The sequence below is a fragment of the Notothenia coriiceps genome, unplaced genomic scaffold (assembly GCF_000735185.1).
Source record: "Notothenia coriiceps isolate Sejong01 unplaced genomic scaffold, NC01 NC01_scaffold00031603, whole genome shotgun sequence".
NCBI lineage: Eukaryota > Metazoa > Chordata > Actinopteri > Perciformes > Nototheniidae > Notothenia > Notothenia coriiceps.
Window position 1 is genome coordinate 244,503 of NW_011364304.1, and position 19,502 is coordinate 264,004.

A 19,502-nucleotide genomic window follows, 5' to 3' on the forward strand; every position below is an offset into this window, starting at 1 on the left:
TATCACACACTTGGATATGTCAAAGATTAGCAACAACATTTATTTTGGTGGATTATTAGCTTTTGCACAGAATCAGATTGAACAAAAAACTCACACATTAGCCACTCCCATTATAACCACATCTTTTGATCTCTCCGCCATACCGGTATAAAATCATGCATTTTGTAATGTCAGAGTTTTATTTTGGAGGAAAATAGTTCAATTTGTCCTTTTTATTCTATATCACCAGATGTGACATTTTACCATTGAATTACATGCTTGTCATTTCTTGGTTTCTTTGCCTGTTGTATAATGCGGCCCTGACAGCCATTGGAATACATGTATGAAACTAATATGATGTAGGTGTGTTGGTATGGATGTGGAAGAGTAGTATCAGCTGAGAAATGTGAGTGTGTATTTTGCAGTGGACATCTTTGTCTCGAATGACTAATTTGCGTAGTCCAATCGAATGATACCGGAGGGTTAATAATGTTTTATTAAGCTTAGTGGTTTTGTTATAGTTTGCTTTCTATTAAGAGAGCTTAAGCTGCCGGATTCTTGACCTCTACTGACACATTTCATTTTTATTATCCGTCTTTAATGAAGTCTTATTTGTCTGCATATAAAAGGATAAGATGATATAAAGCTCAGTAGATACTACATTCAGCTCATCCTCACCTCCTCTTTCTTCTGTTCATCAGTCTTCTCCTCCAGGTAGAAAGATGAGGGCATGTATTTCTTAACTGGAGCTTCTTTGGGCGCCTCACTCACTGCAATAGAAAACCACACATTGATAAGGGTCTTCCACCATGTAGAGAGACTTGTTAGACAAGGGGACATGGTTTTTATACTGTAAGTCTGTGTCCTCACCTGGGGTCATGTCTTTGGGCTTTAGGCTGATCTTCTTGTGTTGGCCGTTGGATCCAGACAGCCAGGCAGAGGCGGTCAGAGCTGCTTCCCAACAGACGGCTGTCTCTGTGTACACATCGTCCTGGAAAAACTCTTTCTGCAGACCGAAAAGTCACACACATAGAGTTAGTCATACATTCTATCATTTAAGCAATAACCATTTATAAGAAACAACCACCAGGAGGGGAAATAATGCAGTGTTAATCCACTAGGCGGTGTAGTTGTCTCACCTTGACCCGTGGCACTCTGAAGGCCACCGGCTCTATGGTGGTCTTGTTGAGCAGCAGTCCTACAGCGATCTCCACATCACGCACGTTACACTCCTTCTTTGGCAGGAAAGCCAAACCCTGCAAACAGGAAACAATCAGGAAGTGAAGTTTGGCATCGCACGCAATATTACAAAAGTTCTTTCAGTCAGTCTTCATTTTCTGTTAAAGCTGCTCAGCAATGGAACTCAATCCCATCTCCAATCAGAGGCCAGACCACATTCATTTTATTTAAATCAAAACTCAAAATATGGTTAGTGAGGAATCAGCTCTGCCAACACTGACCCAATCTTCTGCTCCTTACAACCCACTGCCTGTGTTTTAACATGTTCTTTTGTTTTGTTTTAATGTTCTGTATTTTAAATTGTTTTATGTAAGTATCCCAGTAATGTATGTTGCATGTTTTAAATGTATTGTATTTACTTGTTTAAAATGAAATGTGTTTTAGGTTGACTTTTAAAATCTGTCCAGGGACTACAGATGAAAAATAGCCTCTTGGCTAACTCTGGCACATTTACAGAAATATTCGTCAATGTGCACTGTCCCTGTTAAATAAATGAATAAATAAATAAAAATCAAATTACAAACATGGCATGGTTTAAAGAAGGGTATTAACCATCATATGCAGATGTATTGTGTCGGACAGATACACTAGAATGAAAGATTAGGAGTTGAGCTCATCACCTTGTGTGGCTCCGGAGAGTTAAAACTGCTGCACTCCATAAAGTACGGCTCTTCAGGGACCACCTCGTAAATGTGCACTCTGGTATCACCCTGTAAAAAGATAAACACACATGTTACATCTCATTCTTGTGTTTTTAGATTTTAAAATGAACTTTGTATATAACTATATTTAGTTTGCTTACCTTTGCAGTGAGGATGACCACGCTGGTGTCGGGGTCGTAGAAAGGGATGAGAGTAGAGGGGGAGATGGATATAGAGGTGCTGGCTACAGCTCCAGAGGACAGGGAGTCAGCAGAGTACAGGCAGAGGACTCGCTCACTGCGGCTGAGGGAGGACAACAGGAAGGAGTCAGTAAATATATATATTATGTGTGTATTTTTGTTTGCTTTATGACACAAAGACTTTGCCATGTGCAGTACCTGTCAAATCCTGACACCAAGAGGTACTTGCCCTCACACACCCAGACTGCACGAGCCCCCCTGTGGCCCTCAGGACCCGGGCCCTCCTGAAAGAGAGGGTTAGAGAATACATTATATTAGTTTATGACACACAAAAACCTTTACCACTGCAATGCATTGCTTCCTTGTTGCCAAAGCCTCTAAGACATTCTTAGCTACTTTAGATTCATTTTATAGGCATCTTACTGTTTTTGCAATATATTACCACATTAATGACAAACAAAAAAACTAATCTGAACTAAAATAGCTTTTAAATAATGACAAAACAATGTTTATCCACCTATTAGCATGGATCTAAATAGTGGCATAAAATACTTGAGTTTTTTAGAATGACATTTGAAAAATGTGCAAATATATGTATGCCTAGAGCTGCAGAGTAAAAGTGTGTTTCACCATTTTCACAATACTCATTTAATGTCATTTAAATGTTACTCTCATATCATCTCCAATGTGTAGTACATACCTGAACAGGTGCAGTTGACTTGCGAGGGTCATAGATGCGAACTTTCCCGTCTTTGCACACTGTGGCCAGGAGCTTTCCATCTGGGCTCCACGCCATGGCGAAGATCTGAACAAATTAAGAGTAAACAAGAAAGAAGAAGGTCAGAGTTGATCTAGTAACTAATTACATCTGTTGCATTTTGCTTATTGAGTTTTGTTTTCCAAGATGAGGTCAAGGCGTGAATCTCGGTCCCCCACCTGGTCTTGGTGTCCGGTGAGGAGCTTGACCTGCTCTCCGCTCTCCAGGTTCCACAGTCTGACTGAGAGATCGTAGGATGAAGAGGCCAGGAGACCGCTGGCCAGAGGGTGGAACTTGATGGAGTAAATCTTCTCCGTGTGGCCTATGAGGGGTCACAGGAACTGTCAATCAACTTTTAACTGTTGTATGTCTGGCCTGACAATCAACAACCAATTATAGATACAACTAGTTTCAGTAAGTCCTACCTTGCATGATGACCTCAGGCTCGGTCAGGGTCTCTTTCAGCCCCCCCTCTGGTACCTGCCACACCCGGATCTTTGCATCATCACACGCTAGCATGGACAGAGAGACACATGTCCAATTAAACTCCCACACAACAGGCAATAAAACAACAAAGTAATACAACTACCTCAATCCAGCAATAGAAAGTACATGCATGTACCCATTCCAATTACTTTATTCATTATTTCTTACTACTAAAAGGAAATCCTTCAAAATGAATTCCTTATCTATTATATTTTAATTTTTTTAATGACTACAGTGCATTGTTTTGGGTTTTATTAAATAAACAAAAAAATCAATCAATCGTTTCACTCACCCACGGCAAGCCGGTGTGTGTTAAAGGGGTCCCAGGAGAGGTCGACCACATTCACTGAGTTTTGGATGGTTGGCAGGGCTGTGTCAGGAATCCTGCCAGGCTGAGAGCGCTGAGGGGAGAAGAGGGAACACAATCACTCATAAACGTACGGTAGACATTGGCCACATTTTCTAAAGTAGTTGAAGTACAAAGAAAGAGAGACACTCAACATGGAGACCAATCACTGTTTTTGAATGTAATCTTAAAGGGGATCTATCATGCAAAATGATAGATGATTTTTTTTAAAGCTTTCCCCCGAATCAGCACTTTAGTAACAGGGCTGAAACGGAGGGATATGAGGCATGGCTAGAATGGGTGATCTGTTTGGTATTTTGAGCAAAACACTTCATAGACATGTGTTTTATATATTTGTATATATCTGAGACCTATGTTATTGCCTAAAAACAGCATGATAGGTGACCCTTTAAGTTGATGCCGTACCTCAAAGATGCCGATCTGGCCCCCGGAGATGGCGAGGGGCACCGCCATGCGTTGGCTGTTCACACAGAAGCCGTCAGACTCCCCGGGTGTGGTCAGGTTGAGGCCACGCAGGTTGGTGATGTGTGTGTCCCGGTGCATCATCGCACCCTGGATGTGACGGAACTTGGAGGTCGTCCCTGAATCAGAATTCATTCTCAATTCTCACTTAAATACATTATTATTAACAAACCACGATAAAGATATATATTAGGTGTGTGTGTGAGTTTATACCCAGCATGCTCTGGATGGCCTTGGTGCTCTGGCTGGGACTGGGGCTGGGCAGGAAGCCTGAGGAGAGTCCGGAGGTGGAGGATGGGGAGCGGGACGGGGCGCTGCTGCTGGGGGTGCTCAGAGGACTGCTGGAGGTGGAGCCACGTGCCGGGTCCTGGAGAACAGCAGAACGGCTGTTAACTTGTCACATCAAAAAGGATTACCCCCAACTTGAGAGTGTGATTATCTATAAATACCGTTATTTCTAAAGTATAGTGAGTGAAACCTTAATGGTCAAATGCAAGACATTATAATAAAAAAAAATGTCTACCTCCTTGCTCCCCCCGCTGATCAGCTCCTTCTTTGCTGCCACCTGTTTTGCGGGCGGAGCTTTTAGTTTGGGCTGTTTGTCTGGGTTGAGGCTGACTTTCTCCACCTGAGGACAAACGGAAGGTAAACAGATAAAAGGTAAAACAATCCCATACTGGGAAAATGCACAAGTTTGGTAAATAATAATAATAACAAAACAAAACATAGCTATAAATGCTAAATATACCTTTTACTAACACAGATTTGTACATCATGGATAGTTGTTTTTAAAATAAATGTAATATAAAGAAGAGAACAGACATTAAGATTAGGGAATTGTTTGAGGCGTGTTGAGAGTGAAGCTCTCTTACCTGCTTGTTCCCTCCCTTCCACCACTCCTCAGCAGACATGGCTGGAGTTGTGCCGACTGTATCTGGATAAAGATCGTCATGAAACTCCTGGCCTGTGTGCTGGAAAACAATGCAGCACCGAAACAAAGATCAATATCACTTATTAATGTTATCAATCGGCTCTATGTGTTGGTCATTTCTCTGCTCACACACCTTGCGGGGGACTTGGTAGCTGATTGGCACGATGCAATTGTCCGTCAGCTGAAGCACTTGCATCACCTCGCAGGACAAGACATCCAACGCCAGCTTGGGTACCATGGCAACTCCTCGCGTTGACATGTCAGTCAGACAGTGGCTCACTACAGAAATAAAATGTACATACAAGAAAGAAAGACAGGAATCAGACACCTGCAGGGAACACTGTTATCATCTGAATGTTTTGATGCTTTACCTTGAGAGAGGAAAGGCTCAGAGGTAGAAACTTCAAAGCAATCCACCGCAGAGTCCCCCTGTACGAGAACACATCATTAAATCATACACTGTGCTGCACAGCATGACATATTGACAAAGTGATAGTAAATCAGAGACATAAATAAGTTCACGTCCTGAGGTAAAATATGTATTGCAGTATTGCAGTTGACCTTCAAATTATACAGACTGCTGAACTCCTGATTTGTGACTTGACTACACAAAACCTTTCAGACATAAATAATAAATATCTAACCCATTCCTCAAAGTTTTTTGAAATGCCAAAAACGACAGGTGTTATTCTGTAACTCACCGTGCCAGCCAGTACAAGCAGACCAGTGTCATCATCGTACAGAGGGATCACCATCCTGAAAGCAAAGAGACAAGAGATGTTCAATGGATGTTCACAAACAGCACATTGATGTAAAAGCACACATTCTGTTACATTCTAATACTGTATGTCAGAGGGTCTGTAAGGCTGAAGTTTTACAAAGGTGCCACTAGATGGAGCAGTGTACCCAATTTTAGGGCAACAAGTTAAATGTTTTTTTTCCCACTGGTCTTTAATTGCAGGTTTGGAAAACAGTTGGCAGTTAAACAAATGCAGAATCAAACTCAGTCACACTTCACTCATTCATTTTCCTTATTGGCTATCATTTTCACAATACAATCTAAAATGGTTATTATCAAAGACAGTTGCTAAAACCTCTGAGGAATAGGTTTTAAGATGGATACATGGTCGTGGATAAAAAGAGTGAAGGCAAACCAAAAAATAGCTTTTTCTTACTACTTAAACTACTCTGAATGTCTTTTATTAATTGATGCATTGTAGTCCAGAAAAGGATAACAATCCCATCATAGTTTCCTTAAGCCAAAGGTGACAGATTCAATGCATTGACAAAGAAACAAAGGCAACTCAATGAGAGAATGGTCTGCTTAATAAATAACACAAACGATTTTTTAAATAGCAATATTGTAGCTGACCATTTTCTGTTGATCAAGCTCTAGATCCAGCATCCCCTTACAAAGCCACGGTCACCTGTCTCCTCTTGGGATTTGAGGTAAGGGGATTGGGGGATAAGGAAACTGAATGAGCTTTAAACTCAATGGGGGGACGCACGACTGGCCGCAGAAAACAATCCAAACAGGAAATAATGGCTTAAACAGAGGCATTCTTGCACAAACACTGACAAATCCTCTCCTTCATACTGTAAGTCTCTCAGTGTATCCACAGTCAGCATGCTGTGTTGTTTCGCAGACAGGAAAAAAGGACAGCATAGCGACTGATCGGACCACTCCACATCCCATACGGGCTCATTGAAGTGGAGAGGAAGTTCCAGTGATTGGCTTATGATGACGACCTTGTGTAATGCTGCTATTCTAGAGAGTGACAGACTGGTGATGTAATGCTCCAAGTATGACAATATAATGACAGACTTCACTTGGGTATCTTAAGCAACTGGCATGGTGACACGCAATGCTGTTTACTGTGTACAGGAGTGACAGACAGAGGGAGTGTGTGTCTGTGTGTTAGCAGTGGATTTGAATGAAAACAGAGGAAGATTTTCCAACGAACGTACACAAGTTCAGGGTCACTGTCAGACACTGAAAACCGGTCTGCCACGAGTTTGTGGTTTAATAACTCACATCCTTTTGTTGGGTTGAGAGATGTTTCCACACTACAATGAGAAGAATCTCCATATCGTTTTCATTTGAATCTTTTGATTCAAGAAACAACTGAACGTGTGTCAAGACTGGGAAAGCAAAAACACGTTTGGTTCACTAACCTATCAAGTGGAAATGGTCTAGAGAAATGTAATATTACTTTGTTTACTGCATGTGGGCTAAAGGTATGTTTCATTTTTTTTGGGCAAAGTTTCAAAAGACTTTAAATATGAATTGTATTGATCTTACGAAAGGAAGAACAGACATATAGATATCTCTAAAGATGGGTAACTTCACATCTTTAACTTTGAATGCCATGTTATTGTTTTGCTCCAACCGAAATCTTTAGAGAACCATATTTTTCCAGGTGATGGGTTTTAAAGCTTTCTTTACACCATTGTACACGGCTCACCTGTGGAGTAACTACAAGGCTAGCAGCATGCAAAAACTAAAAGTTGCATACAATGATGCTTTACGGTTGCTGGTGAGGGTACCAAGATGGCACAGTGCCAGCCAGCTGTTTGTTAACTTGGGGGTACCTACCTTTCAAGCCCTTTTAACAAATGTAATGTACAAATTCATGTGTCGCCTACAAGAGTCAGACAATCATGCTATCTCAATTTTAATCAACCCTGTGAAGAGTTCTACTCGGTTCTCTTCCATGATTCGGAGACATTGGCACAACAGCCTCTACAGACTGTGAGCATACAGTGTATGTGTGGCTAGCTGTCATTGGACTGATTTTATGTTTTTTATTCGTTTTTTTTGTTTAGCTTTTTAATCTTATTTATTGTTGTGTATTTTCTCATTTTGTATGTGATATGGTTATATACAAATGCTGATGATATCCTTTTAACATTAGTTGACCCACTAAACTCTATACCTAAGGTGCTAGAGGTTATTAGAGAATTTAGCTTATTTTCAGGATATAAAAGAAATTGGAGTAAAAGTGAAGCCATGCCACTAACTTTCAGACTCACTCTAATCACTTAGGCTCTGCTCCTTTTGTTTGGAAAGCTGATGGATTGAGATACTTGGGCATAAACATCAGATCACTAATTAACAAGATGTTCGAAATGAATGGTCCAGGCTTACTTAGAACTATTGAAGATGACTTGAGAAGATGGACTTCTTTACCTCTATCGCTGTGGGGAAGGGTGGATGTGTTAAAAAATGAGTGTCCTACCAAGATTGACCTATATCCTCAATTCCCCTTCAAATCCCACAATATTGGTTTAAAGAAATAAACACTATATTCTCTCAATTCATATGGAAGGATAAATTCATATGGAAGGATAAAAAACGACAAATCAACCATNAGGCCTGAATCTTAAATGAGTAATCTGAAACTACTTCCATGACTTCCTCTGCAACCCCTCTCGCTGTTGCCCTCATATTTATGCATTGCATGAGAGTAATTGACTTTCGGTGGTGACTTTTGACTCGTGTTGTTTATAAACGACAAGTAAATATTGACTCCTCTAGCCAACAAGGACCTTATCTCCTATTACACACAATAAACGGCTTGAATAATGAGAATTCAGCAACCGTGAGTTCTCAAAAACATGACAACCGACACATTTATACTTATATTATCTTTCATATAATGCCAGATTCCCTATAGTATGGGGTTATGGAGCGACATAGATAAAAGCTAACTGGGATTGGCTGGAATGATTTCAGGTATATATAAACTTCTCCTCACCTCCACCACCAATACTAATCTGCAGACACAGAAAAGATGGGAGCAGGATTTAGGCATCACCCTTACCCCAGTTGAGTGGGACACAATCTGGTCGAACTCAACATCAATCTCCAAGTGTGTCCGGTTTAGAGTAATACAGTTAAAAATCCTTCACAGAGCATACATCACACCCTGTAGACTCAAAAAGGTGGATCAAACACTCTCGGGCCTAGGCTGGCATGGTTGTGCGGAAGTGGGTACCCTTTTACTTTGTCTTTGGTCCTGTCTGTCCGGCTGTAAAATCTCTATGGGACGTAGTTGGAGATCCTGAACATAGAGATACCCTTAACTCCAGCTACATGCTTGCTGGGATCCCCGCTCAATGGCATACAATCAAAATGTGCAAGTAAACTTATAGCCCTAGCACGCCTTTCAACTAAACGCCTCGTTCTTATGAACTGGAAAGTCAGAAAGCCCAACTGCTTCAATTTAAATAGATGGCTGGAGGACTTCCTAAACATCTTAAGTATGGAAGAAGCTGCTTTCGCCCTGTTATATTTGGTTAAGCCAGACAACAGGCTTTGGGATAAGAGAAGGGCTTTCCTGGACTCAAACCATCTCGGCTGCCAACAATAAATATAATAATATTAATAAATAAATATAAATAAAGAGAAATAAGCTATGAAGAAACAGAAAAATAACAGTAATAATAATGAAAGAAGTGAAATTAAATGGGAAATGGATGAATAGGTCAATTAATCAGAAAAGTAAGAGATGTGTATGTGTGTATATGAACATATGTGTGCATATATATATATATATTTATTTATTTGACTATTTATCTACCTATTAAAGAATGAAGTATACCTATATTATGAAGCAAATCATGTATAAATACAACGCCATATGCATACATAAAATGTAACTGAGACTGTAATGTCCCCCTACCCCCCACCTTCATGTTATTGTCCTGTCCTGTTTGTGATGTGTGCGAGCCGTGTCCTTGTCCGTATGTTTTTGTCTTTTGAAAATGTTTAATAAAATATAAATGTTAAAAAAAAATGTGTATGTGATATGGACCTTGAGTCTGAAATAAAGATTGAATATCAGTCATTTATTTTGAAAAGTTTTTCTTCTTCCAAAATGGCTTTCTTACCTGTAAACAGACCATAAGGAAGAAGTGGCTGCCTGGCTCGAATCTCAAATGACCATCACAAACTTAGACAGGATCAGGTTCAATGTGATTATCAGTAATATTAGAGAATGTTTACAAAAAGACATCTCTTTCCATGGCATTTAGCCAATGCTAAAGCCGACTTGTTATCAATGGGCCTCTTTTCCTGTTTTTCTCTTTTCTACCTTTATAGTGGGCATTTTTTTAATCTTTGATCTATGACCAAAATTGACCTGTACCCCCTGTTCTCTCTAATACCCGTCTCTCCCCCCGTCTATCCCAGGCCTATGAAGTCAGCGAGGGGTGGCCACGCTTCGTTAGGGCGACTGTGTGTTCCCATGTCGGAGTCAGTCCACAGGGAGTCCCTAAACACCTCCATTCCCACACCCCTCTGTGCCTCCTGTCTCCCTCTCCTTCCCCCCTTCTCTCATTTCCTCTTCAACAACACCACCACCTTTCCCCCCGCAGTCTCTTTGTGCCTCCAATCCAAAATTGGTACTTCTGAATTGCCGATACTTTCTCTCGGGCCTTATCTCTGCTTTTCTCACAGTAAACGTACAACAAGTCAAACAGCCACATAATAGGAGCAGAGCTTTATCACTGATAATGGTCTCTGTTTACTTCGCTTTCACGCTCCAGCTCACTACCAGCCCATTTTCCCACACGAAAAAAAACAGGCACAACGCATGCATGTGCATATTTATACCGGAAAAACACAAACATACATGTGCTTAAAAGGCAGCTTAGTGATGTATGTGCGCATGCATTAATAAGAGAGGAAAGAGCCAGCAGGCTTGTTGCGCAAATCCAAATAACATGGGCTGATTTACAATGAAAAGAAAAACTATTAGAAGAATCATTCATGTTCTTAGAGGAGAAGCTGTAAACAGAAGTGTGTGTGTCGCACCGAATCCTAGCTGGCACACTAATCCAGACTTAAACCCTTTTCCGTGTTGGGTGTGTGACTAGGAGAGGTTAACCACATGTGTGCTAATGAGTCATCAAATAATTATATAATGTAGAGGTAAAGACATACACAGTGTCAGCTGTTAAACATGAACAACAGCTAAACCTCCTCCTTAAAGGTTTTACTAAAACAACAGACTATGGCATACTAGTCTCACCCTCTCATGGCTATCTGCACCCACTAATGTCTAAACACCTCTCTAGCTCTTCCAAGTGTCTGCGATGAGCCGCCTGATGCTCCAAAAACCCCCCTGGCTTCAGTCTGTCACTGGCACTCTTCTCCTATCAGATTGTACACAAAACAGAGAGTGGAAAGAACACACCTCCCGCCTCGTCTGCCATCGCCTCACACTGCCCTCTCAGAGAGTCCAAATCGCACATCATAAAATGACCTTCTGCCCATGACAGCAGCCTTCAGCACCAGCAGATATGATGGGTATATTACTCTACTCTAATGTGCATCTGTGTGGGTATGAAAGGGTCTGAGTCAGCCCTGGTATATTATGATTATGAGAACTTGCTGTCGTTTGATAATGTAAGAGATAGTGTAAATCAGAGGAATAACTGACTAATGGAGGGCGAGATGAATGGATATGTGGATGACAGACAAATGCAGAAATGGTGTGTGCCTACGTGCTTAAAGTGGGGATTTAATGTGATTCGGTATCTGCAGCTGGGGTTGTGGAGGAGAGAAACATCAGAGTTGAGAGAGTTCAACTCAGACAAAATGTAGGCACTGCAGTCAATTGTGGAAACACATTCACAACATTCCTCCAGAATAATACTGCATTATAAGAAAAATGCTTTGCATGTGTATGCACGCGGTTACAAAATATGAAAAATATGAAAAAGACACACACATCAACACACCCCATTTGTGAGAGCACATATGGGCTCGTGCAGATGCACTGATAGCATCAGGCGCACACAGGAGTGTATTATATACTGTATATAGCTGGAGCTAATGAAAGCAGGCTGCAGAGGTATAAGGTTATGGGTTGAGAGGCTATGACCAGATCAGTATCAGTCAAAGGAACCTTTCTCTGCCGTATGAGATCATAGCCTTTGGCTAGGCCAGCCTTGCTGCTAAAAACACACATTAGAGAGCACAATAAGCTCCAGTCGACAGGTAGGAGCTGGCCAGAAAGCAGAGGAAAAGAGTGGAGGCCTTTAGGGAATCTGACACCAAAACAAAGCAGCTGGTTGTCCACTGCTCCATTTTACTTTATTTTTTTAAAGCTCACCCTGGCTCATTGTATTACTCTTCTATGATGGACAGCCATTAGAAGACTATTAACATCCTAACAAGCGATGAAAAGATAAATAAACATTTAGCAGATTACAGTCTGCGCTAATGTGTTGACTTAACCTTTACTTTTTCTCAACATGGTACGTTTAACATAGTTATTTCTGATAAGCACTGCATGTTAGTGCGCCCAGGAAAACAGATCCCTATTTTTTCAGTGTTTTCTTTTCTTGTGTAGTATAAAGAATGTCGTATGTTTTACTTTTACAGATTGTTAAGCCCTCTAATCAGGTTCAGATTTGCCCCGATTCCTGTAGAGAATTTGTTACATTTGTTCAGATCAAACCCAGATTCTAACTTGTTGTAACATCAATCTGAAGGTGAGAGGTTTTAATCATAAATCAATTAATCATAAAGTCTTCATGATGAGATCCAACCTCTGCTTGATTTACTGTTCATTTTGTTTTCATTTGATCCTTTTCCTCTGTCATCCACTCCTCCCCCCCTTTCTTTATCACCCCCCCAGTTATGTCATCCCAGTGAGTGGGAGTGAGTGAGTGAGTGCTGAAGCAGTATTGCTGCGGGTGAAGGGTCTGCTGAACTGTGAACTGGAAACGTCCTCTTTATCAGCCCTGCTGCCTCCCGAGAGCACGGGCCTGCAGCTCGTCCAGTCGTCCTGGCAGGCCTCTGCTGTCCCACTGGTGACTTAGTGTTTAGACTCAGAGTACAGCCATTTCAGCCATAACATAATGTTTGGATTAGCACACAGGGTCATGAGGACACTCGGTGGGTCACAGCAAGAAGAGGGGATGCCTTGTTGGGCGCCTTGAATCGCTAATTTTAGAGTTTAAGTGTGAGAGTGCACACGGGTTAACCCAGTCGTCCCCATAAACATTAGGTCAACACACTTTTCCCACACTCAGTTAAAGAGGACAATAGATATAAGCTGATTTTAATATATAACATTTATTATTATTATTATAGATCCGTATATAAGGAAAAATGTTAAGGGATAAGAAAGACACTGTTCAAAAAATGACAATAGAGACTACCGTCCAGAATCCTGGTGAAATAATTGATTAAAAACTGTGGTTGACACACATTTTCATTACAGTGTTATTCTTGGAATCTAAAGTGTAGACAGAGAGATAAAAAGGAATGTGTGCAAATCGTGGTGCTATAATTATCCCCCGAGTTTGAACTGTATCTACCTTTTCAGGTTCTCACAATACATCCTGATGGGGACACACCAAATGTAATGTAAAGTCATCTAAATGTTGTTTAGATGACTCCGTGTGGACTGAAGAGGTCAAGAGCAACACTGCTGCCGTGGCTAAAAGGAATTCACCAATATATGAGCATGAGGCCGAATGTTTGAACTTGCTCTTTTTCATACCTTCCATCAGTTAATGGACACTGAAATCTTGTTTGCAACCATCTATTTAAGGCTTTACTTTACCTCCCCACATAATCACACAATCAGAGACGGATTAACAATGTGGCAGATCTGTTGTACTATGAAATTAATCAGTACAAATATGCAGTAGGATGAACATGTTGCTGCAACTAAACAACTGTATCTCCCACTTAATAGTAGGACCATAACAAGCACATGCTTTTTTTTAATATTGTCATAATCACTATCTGATGATGGCAGTTCATATGACCAGCATATTATCTATTTATTCTTATTAACCCTTCCCACATCCTGTCTTTGTGTTTGACCGAGACAAAACACAGTTTCTGGTCCAGTGATGTTACTCTTGTGTAAGAGACTTAGACACAGCTAATGGTTTTATGCACACTTACGCTGAAGGCCCATGGGTCTTCACATTACCCCGACAATGGAAGGATTGATGCGGAATAATCCACTGGTGATTAAATGGGATTCATATCGGAACGACCCTAGACCTCCAACTACAATCTTCAGGATGGTATATCCTAGGTTGATTTCAAGTGTTCCGCAAATATGTGAAATGAAAAAAAGGAAATCCTTTCCATCGGAGAAATGAGAGTGATAATTTGAGAAGATTATAAACATTTCCTCTGAACAGCAAACAAATGCTTTGGCAATGCTTATTCCTTTCAAATATTGAAGCATAGCAATCCACCAAAGATTACATACGTGTGCCAAAAGCAAATAAACACTATATCACAGCTGATGAACTTTGTCACCTTTGTAAACTCACAATATCACAACTCAATCAGACCTCTGCACTTGGGCTGTCTGATTGTGTACAAATGTTTCCATTAGCAGCATCACAGCTCCAAAGCCTGCACACCACAAGCTAAACCGCAGCGTGTCAGGGAGCGGAAATTAAATCTAAGGCTTCAGCTCACAATGGTTAAATGTTGCAGAGCCTTAAATGTATTGGAATGTCTTCAATGGCACCATATTGGAAAATGAGTCTTGTTTATTTCAGGACTAGGGGAAACAAAAAGAAAAGTAAGTAAATATTGTTTTATTTTAGTAACAGAGCTAAGAATCAGTATATCTTGAAAGAGGGGTTTTTGAAAATACCAGAAAGTGGTTTAACAGGTCATATCACAGTATTTCCAAAATCCTAAAGACTCCTCCAATTATACGAATACAAAAATATTTCTGTTCACTGCATGATAAAAAAAGAAGTCGGCTGACTGTATTGCGAACCCGACTAACACACACACAAATATACACTTTATTTTGCCTTTTTTGTGTAGATAGGCCAACATACATAGATATAAGATGTTATTTTCCAGATGTTCTTTGAGGATAGTCTTCCAGATAGGTGTTATTTAAAATGAAAGTAATGATCCTTAGCTCTGTGTCTCAATTGCAATGACAATAGATAAGACCCACACAATGGGGATAATGCAGGTTCTCTTTAAAGCCAAAACACAGCTGTGGTTGTTGTGGCATTGAATGCAGCTTCTAAGTCACGATGAGTTCAAGGATCCTCAGCAGGTGTTAAAGTCAAGCTGCACAGTCACCATGCTGAGCAGTGAAATGTACTTAATCGCAACATACTTTCTCCACTGTGCTGTGTTTTGTTGCCAGTGTGTGGGTGTGTGTGTTTAATAAATGTTCTTGTTCTGCCTGCCTAGCTACCTTCAGTAGCCAGTTCATTAGAAGGGAATTAGAGTTGACGCGCTGCGTTCCTGAGAGGGAAAGAAAAGCCAAGATTGTTGGTGAAGGGGCCAGCTGTGGCCCCTCTGAGCAGCAGTGACGAGGCTCTCAGATAGGCTGCCAAGCTGCTGCTCTCCCCTCTCCTCGCTTCAGCGGCTCCTCTGGCCCCTGACAACACACACACACACAGGACATGTCGCGGCACACATACATGCATGCTCAGGATTTAATTAAACTAACTGAGTCCTGTGTCAACAGGTCTGCAGTGACCCCTCTGACACCCCCTACACAACCAACTCCACGACCACATGCAAAGTTGCCAAACATTAAAAAATGCAGCAGCATCAGCGCTCATTTCCCTTTTGTCCTTAAGAAACAGAATATTATCATTCCAGCTTGTCTGTACAGTTCTCTCTAAACACCAACACAAGCAGCCCTGTACATCTCTCAGTTAATCCCTCTTTGTGCGGTGAGCCCGCAACAAGACAGTCCTTCTGCGTCAGCCACATATCAGATCTTTGCAACAAAACATTGTTTAGAAAAACAACCCCTCACGACATAGTAAGACACTTAAAGACAGCTCAAGAGAACTTTGAAGTCTGACCACATGATGGTCAGCGCGTCTGTTTTGGATAATATTGTCACGAAAAATAAAAAAGCCCAATCTTTATTGTTACAAGTGGACACAACAAGAGGGAGAAGAGCAGGGCTTTAAAACATAATTATGCCGATCGAGATCAATGAAAGACACTAGAGGCTCATCCTCAAAATAACACACACACACACACACACACACACACACACACACACACACACACACACACACACACACACACACACACACACACACACACACACACACACACACACACACACACACACGACACACACACACACACACACACACACACACACACACACACACACACACACGGGCTATAAGTGCGTAGTAAACGGGACCAGACTGGCTGAGCTATAAAGCAGTCAGGTCGCTGGTCATAAAGTATTGAGAGACTTCAGAGCTCCTCTGTGGGCTGGAGGACTGATGGGTAGACAGGGTGGGGGTGGGCATGAGCATGTCACAGTATACAGACTGAAGGGGAGTTGGGGTGTAAAATGTGTGATACAAATATTTTAAATGCACATGATAAGAGGAAGACATATTTGAGATTGCTGACAGGAATAAGTGGCATGTGTACTGTATAATCTCATGTGTCTAAGTTTGTGTTTACACCTGTTATATATGAGTTTCTGAAGGGCTCGTTGACGGCTGCAGAGCCCAGGAAGAGATGCGTTCCGCGTTAACCCTGGGGTCCAGCATCAAGGGCCCGGGATAGATGACCATTAAATGACCTGTCGGCGGGGGCCTGGGAACCGATCAGAAGCCAGGACTGACTCAGAGCAGAGCGGAGAGAGGAAACGTTAGCGCAGACGACAGAAAGAAGAGAGGTGAGGGTCACGACCGCGACGACCCCCTCTGCTGTTAGGTCACCGAAGGAAAGGCCGGTTCCCGTCACAGTTGCTTTTTGAATGATAAACGCAGACAGAGGTACACATGTTTCACAGGAAGGGAGAGAGGAGCGACCGGTTTTGAACTCTCCACTAGTTGATGGATTATCCACCAATAACAGTACTTCACAGATGTACTTTGTTCATGTACATCTCTGCCAATGAGGGGCAATATAATGTGTAAAAAAATACAATGAAACAAGGCCTGGAAGTCTGGAGGCTTTTCTAGGTCGACAGCTCACAAATCGCCTGGAGAAATATGCAGCATACAGTCGCCAAAAACATCCCCCTCTTTGGGTGACTTTCACCACAAGTACAAACCTATTTTAGTTTCAGAGTTAAAATAGAAGGGAAAATCATGTCTAACTTCCGATCATCTATCCCCCTTCATTAGCAAATATTCTCTTCAGGTTAAGCGTTTCATTAGCACTCAGTCTTTCACATGTAAGCCTATACTCGTGGCCAATGACAAATGAATAAAACAATATTTATGGGATGATAGTTATTAGCAGATATATTTCTTATTGGACCTAAATTGCACAAAATCGTTATCAATTTTTGACCTTAAAAAATATCTCCGTAATAATCGTGTTGAATTTAGTGTATATCCAAATCATTTAAATGTCAGGCTCAAAATCAGCCGTAGATACAATGCAGTGGACAGTAAGGATTCTGCATGCCAGAGGAATAGCTTAAAAGTAATGAACACAAGTTCAGATTTGATTTGGCTCCATTCAGTTAATGTTATTCCACACCGCTGCATTGATTTGTTTTGGGGAATTTGGAGATGATGTCAGTCTGAGGTGAACTCTAGTCTATTTTCCTACTGTGAAAAAGCCACAAGTGCAAAGTGAAGCCAATCTGCCAGGCACACATTGAACCACTCAATAAAGTCTACTTTTAAAACACAATCTACCAATAGCAGAATGACTTACTGCCCTGTTTAAATCATCGGTACTAAACCCTGATCGCTCTTGAACGGACACTCGACTTCTGAAAAGCAACAACAAAGACCTACGATTTGCCGTAACCGATAACTGAACTGAGGTGTCACGTGATCTTCTCATTTCTTGATATAAAAAAAAAGATCTCACATTTTCCACCAAGGCTTCCTCTTTTGATGGTAGATCTTGAATTTGTACCAAAGCTAACATTTAACGATCCAAACTATTTTCAGACTGCGTGTGTGTGTGTGTGTGTGTGTGTGTGTGTGTGTGTGTGTGTGTGTGTGTGTGTGTGTGTGTGTGTGACTATAAAACCCAGTAATTTACGGACACAAAACATGACTGTTTAATATATGTTTTCCCTTCAAGCATGAGTGTGTGTGTGCGAATGAGTGAGAGGGTTCACTCGAGAGAGGGGACGAAAAATAAAGAGAGAAATATAAACCCTAAAACAACTTCTTCAGAGCTTGTTTTTTCCATTCCTGCCCGACTAGAGCTACAAAAACATTCTTGAGGCGTTCAACAGAGCGCCTTTCATCGATCCTCATTCCTGCATGTTTTGACTCTGCGTCGTCTTCCAGTTCTGCTTCGTCAGAGTCTGTTAACACAGTTTATCCGTCTTCCATCCTGGAGGTCTCTGTCTCTGGAGCCATCATCTCTCTGTGACACACACACACCTTGTCGGCTGCGACTTTGTGTCCATACTTGCTCTCTCTATTCCATCTTAAATGCCGATGTATCCCTCTTTCCCCCTCCACTGTGCACTTTCTTATCTCAAAGGAGAAATGTACTCCGGCTTGATGAATATCTTCAAAAAGACAACATTTAAAAACCCGAAAAAGGATTGTGATCTTTAAAATAAATCACACAACAGGCTTGGTATGACTTTCAGGAATGATAAAGTCATTCGGTTCAAGTCGAGACATGAAAATCAAGTTTTAGCATTTTACCTATTGTTTACTTTTCCAAAACAATATCACTTTCCCACATCATGGTGTGGTGTAGGTCTAACGATCTTAAAGTTATATCTTCAGACTACCTATGGCTCCAAGCCTTGGCCTCACCTTTCCCCCTTTGTCCCGGGAAAACCGCCTATGCAGTGTTTTACTGTCAAACACACTCACACTAAATCATCTGCTTTAATGACCGAAGTCAGGATTTGTAAAGTGAAAAACAATAAAAACCTCACAGAAGAGAGCAGAGTTACTGTAGCAGAGGAGGGGAAAGACTTCGGGATGGAGAGAATAAAGAAAGAAAGAGAAAGCGAGCGAGACGAAGAGTAGTACGAGATAAGATCACTATCAGATATGTGTAGTAAATCACAACAGCTAAGTGTCCTCATACGTGTGTGTATGTGTGTGTAAGTGTCCTTAAAAGAATGCTTTGAGCTCTATCATGCTACATCTTGGAGACGTATTGGACAGAAAATAAGTAAGACTTGTTACAGAGGACATTGTAGCCTTGACTTTATAGTCTTAATGAGCTGCAACTGGGAGACGTGATCTTCACTCATTACAGACCCTTCTCTCCAGCACCTCCCTCCCTCACTTTTCACCATCTATGTCTGTACTTTGGTCTGCAGAGAAACCACGCTTTGGGACCACCCATACAGAGTAACCATCGCTAATGGACAGTTTAGTATTCCAGTCAAACAACGGCAACAAACCTCAAACATGTATAAACTTTACATAGTAAATTAAGGGGGTTATGGTCAATAATAAAACAGAAAACTATGCATTTGACTCGCAGTGAGGAACA

At 41.2% G+C, this 19,502-nt stretch overlaps 1 protein-coding gene across 1 annotated transcript in view; it reads right to left on the reverse strand.

The window, feature by feature from the left end:
• LOC104960157 (mitochondrial import inner membrane translocase subunit TIM16-like) overlaps positions 1–19,502 on the reverse strand; it is a 108,232-nt gene that overhangs the window by 9,259 nt on the left and 79,471 nt on the right. The window contains exons 5-21 of the mRNA XM_010788127.1: positions 5,764–5,818; positions 5,434–5,491; positions 5,196–5,341; positions 5,004–5,102; positions 4,655–4,759; positions 4,345–4,498; positions 4,075–4,250; positions 3,595–3,703; positions 3,242–3,328; positions 2,996–3,138; positions 2,760–2,864; positions 2,258–2,343; positions 2,021–2,162; positions 1,839–1,928; positions 1,119–1,235; positions 850–985; positions 658–749 (exon numbers count right to left, since the gene is read on the reverse strand). Coding sequence (XP_010786429.1) covers positions 658–749; positions 850–985; positions 1,119–1,235; positions 1,839–1,928; positions 2,021–2,162; positions 2,258–2,343; positions 2,760–2,864; positions 2,996–3,138; positions 3,242–3,328; positions 3,595–3,703; positions 4,075–4,250; positions 4,345–4,498; positions 4,655–4,759; positions 5,004–5,102; positions 5,196–5,341; positions 5,434–5,491; positions 5,764–5,818 — 1,900 coding nt within the window. The remainder of the gene's footprint in view (positions 1–657; positions 750–849; positions 986–1,118; positions 1,236–1,838; positions 1,929–2,020; positions 2,163–2,257; positions 2,344–2,759; positions 2,865–2,995; positions 3,139–3,241; positions 3,329–3,594; positions 3,704–4,074; positions 4,251–4,344; positions 4,499–4,654; positions 4,760–5,003; positions 5,103–5,195; positions 5,342–5,433; positions 5,492–5,763; positions 5,819–19,502) is intronic.